Source organism: Anser cygnoides, chromosome 1 (assembly GCF_040182565.1).
Source record: "Anser cygnoides isolate HZ-2024a breed goose chromosome 1, Taihu_goose_T2T_genome, whole genome shotgun sequence".
In the NCBI taxonomy this organism is placed as follows: Eukaryota; Metazoa; Chordata; class Aves; order Anseriformes; family Anatidae; genus Anser; species Anser cygnoides.
In genome coordinates this window covers 20,170,472-20,184,812 of record NC_089873.1, presented here as the reverse complement: position 1 = coordinate 20,184,812, position 14,341 = coordinate 20,170,472, and the positions used below count along the sequence as shown (strand labels likewise).

The 14,341-nt window shown below is 34.9% G+C and overlaps 1 protein-coding gene across 4 annotated transcripts in view; it reads left to right on the top strand.

The window, feature by feature from the left end:
* Positions 1-14,069, top strand: part of BRD1 (bromodomain containing 1) — a 59,449-nt gene extending 45,380 nt beyond the window's left edge. For all 4 annotated transcript variants that reach the window (XM_066990215.1, XM_066990207.1, XM_066990199.1 and 1 more), the window contains 5 exons: positions 2,869-3,004; positions 4,184-4,311; positions 9,733-9,842; positions 11,254-11,408; positions 12,182-14,069. In XM_066990215.1, the coding sequence (XP_066846316.1) occupies positions 2,869-3,004; positions 4,184-4,311; positions 9,733-9,842; positions 11,254-11,408; positions 12,182-12,365 (713 nt within the window). In that variant the 3' untranslated portion in view covers positions 12,366-14,069. The remainder of the gene's footprint in view (positions 1-2,868; positions 3,005-4,183; positions 4,312-9,732; positions 9,843-11,253; positions 11,409-12,181) is intronic.
* The last annotated feature ends 272 nt before the right edge of the window (positions 14,070-14,341 follow it).

The window sequence follows — 14,341 nt, the reverse complement described above, 5'->3', positions numbered from 1 at the left end:
CCTTTCTTAAAATACTACATATATCTTACAATTTCTGCATATTCCTTACAATTTCTGAAGAATAGACTGTGCAATCTGAGTCACCTGGACTATGTAAGCTGGTATAATTAAGGGCTTGATATTCAGCAAAAATGTTCCTGATGATAGTCTTGTTTTCTTCATTTTTCATACTTCCACAAACGAGAAAGAAATATGTTGGGGGGAGGACAGGTGGAGTTACTGTAGTCTTCAAAACCTATGTTAGTGAAGTAAATGAGTCATTAAACTTACAGTCTGTTTAAACTGGACTGCCAGTGCAGAGAGCCGTCCCCATTGTTATAGTTGTATGTTCCTGTTCCTTTCCTTGTTTCTCAACATCAGCAGTCGTGCAGTTACTTGGTTGCTTTTCCCAGTGCGTGGCTGAAAACTAGTTCAACACATGGTCTCACATTTCACTGTAGTGACGGAGTGAAGATGAGAAGAAACTATTGCAAGGGACTGAGAGCACTAAACCATCCCTTTCAGTGGCAGCATGATCATAAACTTATTGAAGCAATCAAAATGGGAAGCCAGCCCCTGATGTTTTTTGTCCTGGGTATGTGTACACATACAGCACAGGTGTACACAGACACATAGCTAAGTTGTATTTGGGGTACACATGGTTGAACACTTCATATATCTTCTTATGAGATTAAACATGCATTTCCTTTCACTTTCTCAGTCCACTGGGAACCTGAACCCTGCTCTGGTTCTGGTAGCAATATTTACTTGATCTCTCTGTAGACTTAAAATGAAATCTGTGATGTAACTTGTTTCTGTGGTTGATGTATATTAACTAGGTGCCTGCTTGTGGCAGGGTGAAAACAAAACAGTTTTTACAATCCACTTGAAAAATAGGCCTCACGTATTAGAAAAGTTACTTGTAGAGACCCAAGATCACCTTTTTATCTTTATAGAAAAATTGTTTAGTTTTTCATTTTATGTGCTATATAAAGTGTACCATGATAGTTTTACAGGGGAATTTAAGCTTTCTCATAAAGCCTGCTCTGTTTCAACAGGTCATTCAACATAGTCTAGGACAGAGCTCCTACTTAATCCCCAGCTATCTGTACTGATTTGCTTCAAATGAGAACAAAATTAATATTTTTTAATATTAAAAAAGCATCTAGTTTGCTGCCTGAACACTCAAGACAATACAAACTTCTATCTTTTTTTTTTTTTTCCTGTGTAGGAAATTAAGGGCAAATATGGGACTTAAGAAGCACGCTTAAATCTTCAGTGTAAAGTAAATGCTAATGAAAGGGAATGGTCATATGTGAATCTTTCAGATTACTGAATAAATTCTTCTCTTTCTCTTAAAAAAAAATAGTAAAACTTAATTGAAAGGGAGCGTCTTCCGGGGGGGGGGGGGGGGGCGGTCACTGAATGGAAACACTTTGAAATATGCCTGGATCGTACAAAGTAACTTGCTAAGCTAAAGTTCATAGTTGTCCTCCTTCTTTGTATAGGGCTTTGCAACAGACAAGCTGAAACAATTAGAACTTAAAAAGGGGAGTTCTGACATAATTTGCTTTTATTTCAATGTCCTATGTAGAGATGTGAAGATATGTAAGCTTAAATGACCATGTCTGAATGAACAAAGATTATGATGACTTTTAAGACTGATAATAGGATGGCTATGATGGATAGTTCTTTCTTGCAGTATGAGAAGCATGTAGGTCATACACACAGAATTAAAAACTTTAATTTGTTGTAAGGAAATAAGTGTGCTCAGAATGGAGTTCAGGTTAAAATTTTGTTCTCTTTGTGGTCTACAGCTTATGGTAGCTTATTGGAAGCTAGTCCCATTGTTTTAAGTCAGTTCATTTTTGATGATATCCTGGAGTCTGTGTTGGATACTTTCTTTTAAAACAAAACAAAACAAAAAAATAAATTTTCAGAAAACAGAAAAGTTCTGTTTTTTTTGCCTTTGGGAAATTTCTTCAGAATGCTAGCTTAAACCACTTCATTGGTCTGTTTTAATCAAATTTACGATGGGTAAATTTACATTGGCTTTACAATGGGTTTCAAAAACTCAGTCCATGAATTTTCCAGCATGTTCTGCTTATAAGAACTATGTTTTTTGAGAATTAGCAGACCAGGGCAGGATTGATGACAGCCCGCCAAATTAGTAGCTTGTAATATAGAAGCTTTCTGTTAGGTTTTCATTACAGTTGTGAAGTAAAAATACAGTATCCTCAGATATATCTGAACTAGTATCAGGAGAAAGATTGTTTTAGGAAAAAAAAATCATATGCATATTACTGATTTTTTGATCCCAGAAAATTGACGTGATGTTAATTTGAAATTACTAAATTTCTTTCAGGAAGAGCTAGCTAACTTCATAAGAAAATCCCTACCACTTTTTACTTTTAGTAACTGAAAAGGATTTTCAGAAGTTCTGCATTGATTTACGTGTAACCCTGTTTTAAAATGAGTTTTCTGTTGACTTGGTAAATCTGTCTCTGGTTTGTAACATTTTTTTTCCTTGGTTTTTCTACCCAGCTTCTGCAGCCTGACTGTCTTAATGTACTACGTGTTGGAAACATTACATACAGAGACTAATTTGATATTCTGTTTGGCATTTCCCATATTGAAATCTTCACCTTTTTTTGTGTTACCTAAATTTCCATCCTAACTTTAAAAACTGGACTACAGGATCCTACTATTTATAATACTATGTTTTGAAAATGAAATATTTTGTTAATGTTCGTGTTCTTTCTTTTTCGTCCTATCAAAATACTTAAGAGGTACAGAACAATAATTATACAATGCGTGTGTGTATAAAATTGTTAATGAAATGGTATGTTCGTTTCCAGTTTGATGCAGTTTTTTTCTGTTATGCTGTAGGTCTCTCAAATGGTTTTGGAGATGGAAGTAAAGAGAGAGCATTAGACGATACTCCGGGGAGAAAAGTTGAACCTCGTCGTCGCTGTGCATCAGAATCTAGCATTTCATCTAGTAACAGTCTTTTGTGTAACACCAGGTAAAACCGTGAATATCAAATACAAATTTGAGGTAGAATATGTCAGTTTTCTGTGCTGCTTGTGACCCACATTGCAGGATTGAATACATTTTAGAAAAAAAAGAGTACATTTCAATTTTCTCAATGGTGTGTTAAACATGAAACACCTATTAGGATTGCTAGTATTCCTTTGTTGTATTGGAAGAAGTACGTGTCAGTGTATGTATCACCAATGGTGCACCATTCCAAAAGCATACTCATGTAACTATCTCCAGTCCTGGGCTATGAGAGTTGAGGAAGCAACATGGCAGTGGAGTTGAATGGGTTTGTTTGGATCCATGGAATGACAGTTGCTGGTATGTGTTCTCTTGGCCTAGAAATATGGTTGGCGATGGTACACGACTTTCAGTTGTTGATGTGATGAGAGATGTGAAGAAGTTTGAAAATAAGTAATAGAAGAACAGAGCTTGTTAGAGTAGGATAGGGCATACAGGAGTATAGGATAAATCTGTGGGTTTGTATGGGGAGGGAGTTTTTGTGTTGTTTTTTAAAGAAGAGACTAGCTCATTTGTTCATGATTGGTATTAAATTGCTTAAAGGAGTGATGTTAATGCATTCATGTCAAAAAGGCTTTCAGGAGCAAAGAGAATACTGTGTCTCTTGTGAATTTGATATATTGAGGATACGACTTAGAATAATTACTGTTCACATTCTTTGATCTCTTGAAGAGAACTCAGGTGTACAATAAGACTCTTAAGAACAACTTTCTCACTTTGTGTATAGACATTACTATCGTAAGTGAAAGATTCGAACTTGTAATGAAAAGTGAAAGAGAAAATAATTGCATTTTTCTATTTAGTGGGACTATTGGAGCAGAGGGAACATGTTTCTATGTGTCCAGTATTCATTTTTTTAACACTGGAGACGATGCAGCTGCTCATATGCTGAATGTGTATAACCTGCACTAAAGTTGAAGTGCAATTGCATACTGCTTGTCTTTTGCTGATAACAAACCATTTAAGTGCATGAAATTTTGTAGATTTTGTGGTGGTTAACTTTTTTTCTGTTATATGGAATTCATTGGAGTTTGTGGCTCTGATTTTTACCATATATGATTTTAAATTCTTGTTCAGAGTCTTCATTTGTAGGGAACAATGTTATTTTATCAAGGGATGGTCTTTAATATTTGTACTTTTGCAGTTTCAGCCTACCAAAGTGTGGTAAAGGTAAACCAGCGCTTATACGAAGACACACGTTGGAAGATCGAAGTGAATTGATATCATGCATTGAAAATGGAAACTATGCCAAAGCAGCAAGAATTGCAGCTGGTAACTGCTATTTATAAATAACTGTTTTCTTAATAATACTATGCAACTATATTTTGTCCATTAGTTTAACAAATGCTAACATTCTTATTTTCTCTGCTGAAAGAGTTCTGAAAGTGGTGTTGATAGCATGGTAGAAAATGCTAGATTCTGCTTTCAACTTTTTTAAAACTTTAAAGAAAAAGAATAGCATCTAGTGTTGTTTTGATCAATAAGTGGTATTTAAAGTGAGTTAGCCTACTCTAGTAGTACAAGTAGAACTTGTACTTCAATACTATTTGTGGTTCTGTTAGCATTTTTCTTTGGGCTTTTTGTTTTGGGGTTTACTCCTTATATACTCGTCTGCAAAAATATGTTGACAGATGGGTAAGACATAGTCCATTTTGATTCAGGAAAAAAAAAAGGAATAAAGCAAGAATTTCTAAAAATTCAGTATAACAGGTTACCATATTTCAGGGAATTAATTATGTTTTGGTGATATGTCTTTCTTTTGTTTTAATATTTTTTAATTGTATTGCAAAATTTAAGTAGGTCGTCTCATCTGTAAGTAGATCTGTTTGTAGAATACAGTGTTCCCATGCTGCAGTTAGGGGTCAAACTTGCCATGTCTAGCAGGCCTGTCGTTAGTCCCTTACAGCTCCTCTCCCCTTATCCAGGATTCTTTCATGTCTTTCCAGTGCTTTTTATCTGACTCTGTTTGCCTTACTCTGTTCTTTCCTCCTTGTAAGATGTTTTGTGTTCTTTCTTGCAGCTAATCTATTTTCAGCTATTGCTTCATTACTCTAAGGTTTAGGATCTTTATTTGTATGGTAACCTACTATACAAGAAAGTCTTTTCCATTTACTTTCCTTATTCTGTCCTGGCTAGTCTTACGTTTAACACTATCCACTTAGAATTCCTGTACTTGCTTTTTCAAACTTTCCTTGATCCATCTTAATTCTGTCTCTGTTCTCAGATACATTCTAAAGCTGCCTCAAAGGAGAAGTGGTATTATTTTATATACTGTTATATATTGTATATACTTCTAATTCTTTCGGCTGCATTCTGTACTGGCAGATAAAGAACAAACAGGCAGGACTGAAGTGAAATGTGTTGCTTACGTTCTGTGCATAACTGGAACTTTGTCATGATTTACTTTTATTAGTAAACTCTTGGATTTTAAAAAGAAACTAAAACAAAATTTTGCCCATTCTTAGCAAAATGTCACAAGCAACTCTGCTTGACAGTATATGTGCTTTAGAAATGGACACAGTGCTTACAGTCATGCTGTCCAAGTAATACTTTATTTTTATTTACAAGATGCTAACTCAAAACCTCTGGTATATTATGTTATAATACCGCGGTTATGATGGGATGCAGTTCTGCACTGACTGATTGATATAATCATTGTCGTGCATGCACACTGAAATATGGTAGTTCAAACAAAAAATTTACAGGACTGCTGTTGAGCTTGCAAAGCTAAGTGGAAAGCATGCTGTCCACTTAGTGTACTGAATAAGTTAAGGATATTATGGAAAAATATGCTCTACATTGAAACCTGAAGGCTGCGTTGAGGTATAAATACGTGCAAGAGGATAAATTAAGGTTTCAAAAACAGCTTACAATTCTGTGTAACTTTTGGGGCTTGGACTTATAGGCTTAATTAGGTTTTCCTGTTTTTCAAAGAGAATCATCTGTTTGTAATAGGTTGTTGTCCTTGGTATGCAGGAGCACTGGAAGATGAATAGAGACATGTTATGAGTGGTTTTCATAAAAAGTTGCTGTATACAGAGATGCGCTAAGATTTGTGGGTCTTGACTTCCTTTACAGGGTTGGGAACTTGCTGGGCGAAAGTGGCAGTGCATTCTTCTGTCTCCTCCTGAACCTTGCCCAGTCCTTTTGCTCAGCTGTTCCTTATCCAAGATTCTTGTCTACCTCTCCTGTTCATAGTCTGTCCCCCTCATTCTTTTTGTCTCAACTTTTAAATTCTTTGTCCCCCATCTTTGCCAGTTACTTTTTCCACCTAATTGTCAGACTTCTTTCTTTCCTCAGTAAAGCTTAGTGGCAGTATCTTTTCCAGCAGTGTCTAAATGCTGTTTTTGACTTCAGTAATTTTGGACTGGTAAGCAGGAATGGGGAATGGAGAGGGGGGCAGGTTGTAGGGAAGGTCTCACACCGTTTGACTCAAATAGCTTTCTTCTGTGCACAGTCTTCATTTCAACAGGTAAGTCATTGATGGCAGAAAGTACACTTTGTCCAGCCGAAAGTTAAACAACAAAAGGAAAGCCTCAGTATAAATTCTTGTGCAAAAGAATGATCCATCTGTGCTGGAGAGATCGTAGTTCATTTTTAGGTCTTGGTATTTTTGAAGCTTAAATATGTTTAGTATCTGTGGCTTCATCTGCAGATTTAGATGTTAAAGTCAAAGTTGTCTCTTAAGTAATTTGAGAGAGAAAAAAAAACAAATGCTGTGCACTCTTACTACTCTGGTCATGTTTCAGTTTTTTTTTTTTTAAGACTTTCTTCTTTGAGGCTGAAGTTTCTGATTTAAAACAAAGTTCATTACTGAACTACAAAAAAACTCTTGGTCCTTGCTGAAAGCTGTGCAGATTTCTTGAAGTTTGGGGTTTTGAAGTTCTTAACTCTGTTTTTGAAGATAAAAGTGTCTTTAAAGCTTTGAAGCCTGCAGTGCTGGCACCTAATGGGTGTTTTGCTCAATCTACCCACAAAAAGTTAAACTCATCAACTTCATTATGAGAATGCTCATGGAAAATAAGCCCACAACACAGTAGTTGTTTTTAAAACATTGTGAGAAGTAGGAAGTCTGTAAGGGGAGGAGGAAATGTTTAGAGACATCCTTGTCTTTACCCTGAACTATGTAGGATCTTTAGTCTGGTGTCTTGGTATTTTGTTAGTGTTGGTTTTCAGATAGTGTGTGAGTACTGTTATTTTAAAATCCTCAGCACTACATTGTCATGACTGCTAACTTAAATGCATTGTCTCTCGTAGCTTGAGGAAATAAAGGGTTGTTATGGCATAAAACAAAACTAACCATATGTGCTAGTGGTAGTAAACTAGACCCATAACACCATGTGGAATAAATTCTTACTAGGAAAATATTCTGGGACTCTTCCCTACAGTTTATACAGCCAAGAAGTCTCTGAGGGAGTCTAGCTGTGTTCCTCTAGTGAGATTATGACCACCTACTCTGCATTAAAATACCATTTTTTTCATTTTTGTATCACCTCTACAGCTGAGAATAATGTAGGTTTTTCTTTATTCTGTTAGCTGCCCCCTCAAAAAAGAGGACTTGTATTGTTTTTATGTACCAGGTACAGTTCTGTACACATTTTCAAAATAGTTTTTGTATGAAAGACACGTTAACCTAAAAATTCATGACTGTGTCTAGCCGCCTTTTGAATACTTAACATACAGAGAAGCAGAGAAATAAAGAAGTTGCCTAAATTATTTTTTTCGGGGTGTTAGAAATTGTTTTGATCAGTTGTTTTGAGATGATACCAAAATGTTTCATCTGGATTTGACATGTCTTTCCATAATGTCCAATATTTAATGAATTTAGCTATACTCTTAGAAGTATAAGAATGCCTGTATGTATTATTTCTGTGTTATATTTTTGTTCATCTGAAGAATATTATTATGTCTTTCAATGAGTAAGTGAGGAAAATCCTAACAAGACCTCTAAAAATATTCAGAAAGGAACAAATAAATAAACCCATAAATTGTTTAGTAACAGTTTTTCCAAGGTTATGTAGTTCAGTTTCAACAACAACAACAAAGAAAATCGAAATAAGACTGCATCATTTCCGTGGTTTTATATAATGGAATCCACTGATTAAAGTTCTCATCTGTAAAGTCTGTTGGAATTGGTGGCAAACATCCCTGTTTTCTTTGGGACACTTGTTTAAGGTCTTAAACACTGGAAAAAAAATATTGCATTTGGTGCTCTTTCTCCTCTGATATACACAGCTACAACAGAACCTGCAACATTTTTTAACTTCAAAAACATCTAGCATCTTGGTTAAGCTGTAGTGGCAGATTACTATGAATTATTGCATTTTGAGAACTCATAGGGTTGTGAATCTCTAGCCTTAAACTTCTCAATACAGTGTTTTCTTGGAATGTTGATACCATTATTGATTCAAAATAAGCTATAATTGAATGAAAAGCCTTTGGTTGGAAATTGACCTAGAATATGTTGTGGAGAATGATCACTAAACAAAGAGGTCAGTCAGCTCAAGTGTTTTTTCCCCACTCTTTCTACTCCTGCAAGATTTGAAGCCATTTTCTTGATGTTCAAATAGAATGTATATCTGCATGTCAGATTTCATTATAAGCGCTGCCTATTTTAAATAGAAGCAAATTAGGAAGAATTGAACGTACTTTCTTTTGGCAAGTAGAGAGCTACTTCTACCAAGTATTGTCTTGCTCCTAAAAAGTTGTGCAACTGCAGCCTCTGAACTATACTTTGGTATTAGGTTTCCCTATACAAGTTTTTCCTCACTTTTACAGTTCATGACCTTTCATTCCCATCTTCCTACTTTCTCTGCCCCAAGTTCCATCTTGAGTGGGCAACTCATGGTCTTCTGCCTAGTCTCTTGACAGGAGTCAGTTGTGGTTCTAGTTGACTGAATGGCTTAAACCTGTCTCGTGCTTCAGTCCAGTGGTGATTGAAGCAACAGAGATGAAAACTGAGGATTCTGGTAGAAGCAAGCAGTAACCTAAACTTAGCTTTCTGTTGCGCTGCCTCCTGAGAAGGAAGAACCCCTATTGCAGCTGCTTCCTTGAATCCTATTGGTCTTTTTTACTTTGCTTCAGGAAAGGGCTAGGCAGAGAGACAAAGAGCTCTGATTTAAATCGAAAGAAAAGGAGCAACAACAACAAAAAAGCAAGTTAGAACTTAAACACATTTCTATTCTTATGTTTATCAGACAAGTGCTGTAAGTGACCAGGGGCTAATCTTGTTATACGTTATATCCAACACTTTGGAAAGATCATGCAACTTGCATCTTTAATGCCATCACAACTTACATCTTTCGTACCACCATCTATTTGACAGGCTTGTCATAATTTCAAAACAAACACATTTTTTGGAGTACCATAACTTTTTCTTCATGTTTTTTCAAAGGAAAAGGGATTATAAGAATCTGATGGCACTTGCTTTCTAAGAATTGTTCTGTGATAGGCAGTTTCTGGAAGCTTCTAAAAACTCATTCTTTATCTGCAAACTTGGATTAAGCTACTAGTAACATTTCAAGAGCTATTGCGAACATTACCTGTTTTTTATTGATATTTGCATAAAGGTGGTACTGGTACACATTTGATTTCTAATGATCATGAAATACTGGTGACAAAACAACTGTAGATTTGTCTGAGGTTTTATTCTGTAAAATACTAATCTTATATTTAATTATTGTTTGTTCTTAGAAGTTGGGCATAGCAGTATGTGGATTTCAACTGATGCTGCAACATCTGTTCTTGAGCCTCTAAAAGTAGTATGGGCCAAATGCAGTGGATATCCTTCTTACCCAGCTCTGGTGAGTACACAGCTTTCCATCAGTACACTAGTAATACTGTTTCTGCTTTGAAAATCTTGATGCATGAACTCAGCCTGAAGGGGAAGTTACATATTATCTTGAGTAAAGTGGATTGCTTTTCCCTCTTTACAGCTTTAACATGAAACCTTTTTGTAAGCTTATTGCAATATCCGATGTCGAACAAATGATGTCTGTTACCCTAACTGTCTCACTAGTCTTTTCACTGCAATATTGTTTAAAGGATCAACTGAATAAGCATTTGACAGACATCTTGCTAGTGTTAGAACTTAGGAGATACTTTCTGCTGCAAAACAAAATTTAAAATATTCAAATTCGGCAGCTCATTAAAGAAACAAAAAAACTCGATGGATAAAACCTTTTAATTTTTTTCTAGTTATGAATGATATGCTGGAAACTTAAAGCTGTTGTGTCCATGTTATTTTAGGGGAAATAAACACAGTTCTGCTTAAATCAAGAGTTTGTAGAAAAAATGTTTATGAAGTGTTTGAATGTCTTCAGCCATTTGGGGTTATACAAACAGTTCATATACTATGACTTGATTTATATAATAAACTGGATAATCATGTGACTGGTTTGATGTATGCCTACTGGGGAGATCAAGAAGTTTAGTCATAATAGAATCAGGTTAAAACTAGTGGAGGTGAGATTCAGAGCACTTGAGTTTGTGCGCAAGCTCTTGAGTAGATGACTCAAGCACACTTTAGTCAGATGCTTAAAATTTGATTGTCTGTTGAATGGTGCAGTTTGGTGTTAGATTTAAGCCGATCATGACTAGGAGGTGCCAGAAAGCTCCTTTTCTGTCCACTGCTTTATGTAAAAACTAGTGTTTCTCTGTGTGATGAGGTGATTGAGGAATTAAACCTCAGTCAAGAGAAGAAAGTTATTGTGATTTCCACAAACTCTCCACAGTTCCTAGCTTTCTGTTGGCTTAGTTCCCATAACCAGTTTATTTTGAATTAAGATGGATATCACTGGGGAAACTGGCAAAATAACAGAAGTTTGTAGGGCAAAAGATGGATGGAACAGCCATGGAGTAATATAACCCTTAGTGACAACTGGGCAATTATTAATACTGTGAAGTATCTCCAAAGGAGTTTTGTTTGTGACTCTCACTGCACAATTCATTGAAAAATGAGTAGCCTTTTCTGATAATTAAATAGCATATGCAAGATATTTGAAAGCTACTTTATTTTTTTCTTTTTTTCCTGTTTTTTCTTTTAATTCTGTTAAGAGCTCTTTTTTCCTTCAGATTTTAAAGGTATGACTCTTTTTGCAGAAACAAATATCCATACCATAATATAGGTTACGTAGGCTGGATTTATTATTCTTTTTCTTTTATGTGTAAGATGTAAAATTTAAATTAGGAACTCTCCTTTCTTCTCTTTTATAGATTATTGACCCCAAGATGCCTCGTGTTGCTGGCCATCACAATGGTGTTACTATACCAGTGCCACCCCTGGATGTACTCAAAATTGGAGAACAAATGCAGACCAAATCAGATGAGAAGCTATTCTTAGTACTGTTTTTTGACAACAAAAGAAGTTGGTACGTTATTAAAATACTTTGCTCAATACAGAGACTTAAAACTTTACATCTGTAGCTTAAGTCTAAGAGAAAACTAAGACATTCCTACCTATAGATACTTTTTCATACCGATGTATCACCTATAATGTTAAAATATTTGAGTCTGTTCTTGGACCAAGGTGTATCATACTGGAAGATACTTATTTATGGTCAGTTTGGAAGGCAGTAATATAAACTTACTTGTTTTGATCTACAAGCTGGTTTTGATATGGGCCTGAAAAATTAACTACACAGATTTTTCTTTTCTTTTTTAAAGATAGTCTTCAGTATTTGTCTGTATCAGCTTTCATCATTGTTTTCCAAATGACGACACATCTTCCAATCTGTTCAAATGTCTTTTCTTTAAATTTTTAATCTTCCTAATTAAATGTTGTATTATTAATATGCACTCGAAGTTAACTCTTTCTAATTTTTCCATGAAACCTTCCCTTTTTCTGTTTCTTTCATTATCAGCAATATGCTGTGTGGAGTCTGAGGGGAGAATTCACATAATATTCACACAAACATTGTCTTCCTCTTCCACTAGATCTTTTTATTTTTGCCAGATATGGAAGTTTTTCAGCTAGTTCTCTTTCTTCCTTTTATCAAGTTACATCTTTCCTTCCACTGCTCTTTTTAAAAATGGCAAATCTGACCTACTAAATGGGAAACACGGTGTAGCAGCCCTTACAGTTCTGGACAAAGTTTGTGATGTTATTCTATATTTAACATTGTTACTTTACCTTTTCTTATAGGCAGTGGCTTCCCAAATCCAAAATGGTTCCCCTTGGGATAGATGAGACCATAGACAAGTTAAAAATGATGGAAGGCCGCAACTCAAGCATTCGAAAAGCAGTAAGGATTGCTTTTGATCGTGCTATGAATCACCTGAGTAGAGTACATGGAGAACCAGTCAGTGACTTCAGTGATATTGACTAGCAGAGATTCTACCAAGGCATGAAAAATACCACAGACTTGAACTCTACTAATGAACCTCTTTGTCTAAAAGAATGTATTGAAGATACAACCCCTTAATTGTTGATTCAGTGGCTGAGTTCTGCAAACTTGAAATTGTTGAGCAATTCTTCTAAATCACCATTGCCATATTGATTAATGGTTTTATCGTGTTGTAGTTTGGAGGATTTTCCACTAAACCTGTTAAAATGTCTTGTTCATAGTGTTCATAATTGTACATAAATGTATATTCAACACTTAACTTATTCTGATTTTAGAAGTAGTTCTTTAATTCCTTTTATAATTTTGCTGGGGAGGGAGTTGGTTTTTGTTTCCATGCTGTTTATTTTTCTTTATTTCTAAGGTTAAGTTACCTAAGCACCATCTTCCAGCTTAAGGTGTTTAGTGAATTGTAAAGCCTAATATCAAAATGGCATCAAATATATGTTTGCCTGAATCATATACAATATGGTGCTGCTTGTATCATTTCTTCCTTGGTCTGTAGCTTCTGAAAAAGACTTCTGAATGTTTGTGTAAATCATTGCTCTTTGCACAAAGTACCACATATTTAAGACTGATGTAAATTTACAATTACAAATATGTATTTTAAGAAAGGAAGTTGCATTATTTTGGAGGGTACTTTGTGAGAAAGACATCAAGAAAAAAATTATACTATGTACATCACTTGCAAATCACCAAAAACACTCCATTGTTGCCCAAAATAACTTAAGATTGTTTTTGTTTTAAACAAATCTGGCTTAAAGCCTGCAAGCACATTATTTCTTTCAAAACCATATCCCATTTATCTCCCATTGATTTTATTTTGTTGATATATGTGCCTCCCTGTGTTTTATTTATTGTAGAAAATGTATTAATTTGATTTATAACGAAAAATAAAATTGACAAATATATTGATATGCATTTTTATACAGGCACATGAGAAGACAACTTGCTTTGGGAGAAAAATGTATTGGAAATTGTATAAAAATAACTTGATGGTTTGTGTGTAATTTGATTTTTTTTGTAACTTGTAATCTTCTGTTTCCAATGAGGGGATTTATGTAACTTTTAATTTAGAACACTTTGGTAGCAATAGAAACTTTGGATACATTTTTGTATGGTACATGTGATGTATATAGAATTAGTACTTTATTTTTATTTTTAAGAAGTAAAGCATTATGTTTGGGCAGGGGGAAGAAGGAGGGTGGGTTTCCAGAATTGCATTTTTATATTAAAAAAAAAAATAAAGTCAAGATATTGATTGTTGTAGCTACTTTATTCCTACCTTCACTGAGAATACTGAATTTGTAACAATGAAAATGGCAAGGTATGTTTGCAATGTGATTTATAATGACTCCATTATTTATAAATGCACTGTGTTTGAACTCTTTTGCAGTGATATCTTAAATACTGTACCAAGTTATATAGTATGAAACACCAAATAATGCATATGAATGCACGAAGTATTTATGCCCAGCTTTTTTATAAAGGATTAGTAAATACAGCAAAACCAGTACTTTTTAAATCTTTTTTTAAAACTTCATGAATAGCATACTTCATTGTTAAACCTGCTTGAATCTTTATTTTAAAGGGACAATTACTTTTTAAATAGTTTTTAATGTTTTTATTCTCTATTGTTTGTAATACCCCCTTAGAAGCTTGAAATAAAATTTCTTTCTCAACTGTTAATTTTGTCCTGAATTTAGCCCCTGAAATTTTGCTGTAGTGCCCATTCTCTTTACTCCATGACTGAGTTGTTAAAGAGGAGCTAGTTAAAAGAATCTGATTGCTTTTGTGCTACAGCATGCAGTATCATCCTTACTGAGCCCTCTGCCTGGTAGGTATTCTAGTTATGCTGTACTAGCTGAGAGCAACCGCCTATAATGGACTCTCTTAATTACAAAGAGTACTTCGATAAATTTCGCAAACGAGCAAGCAAACCGTTTTCTCAGTCTTGACTG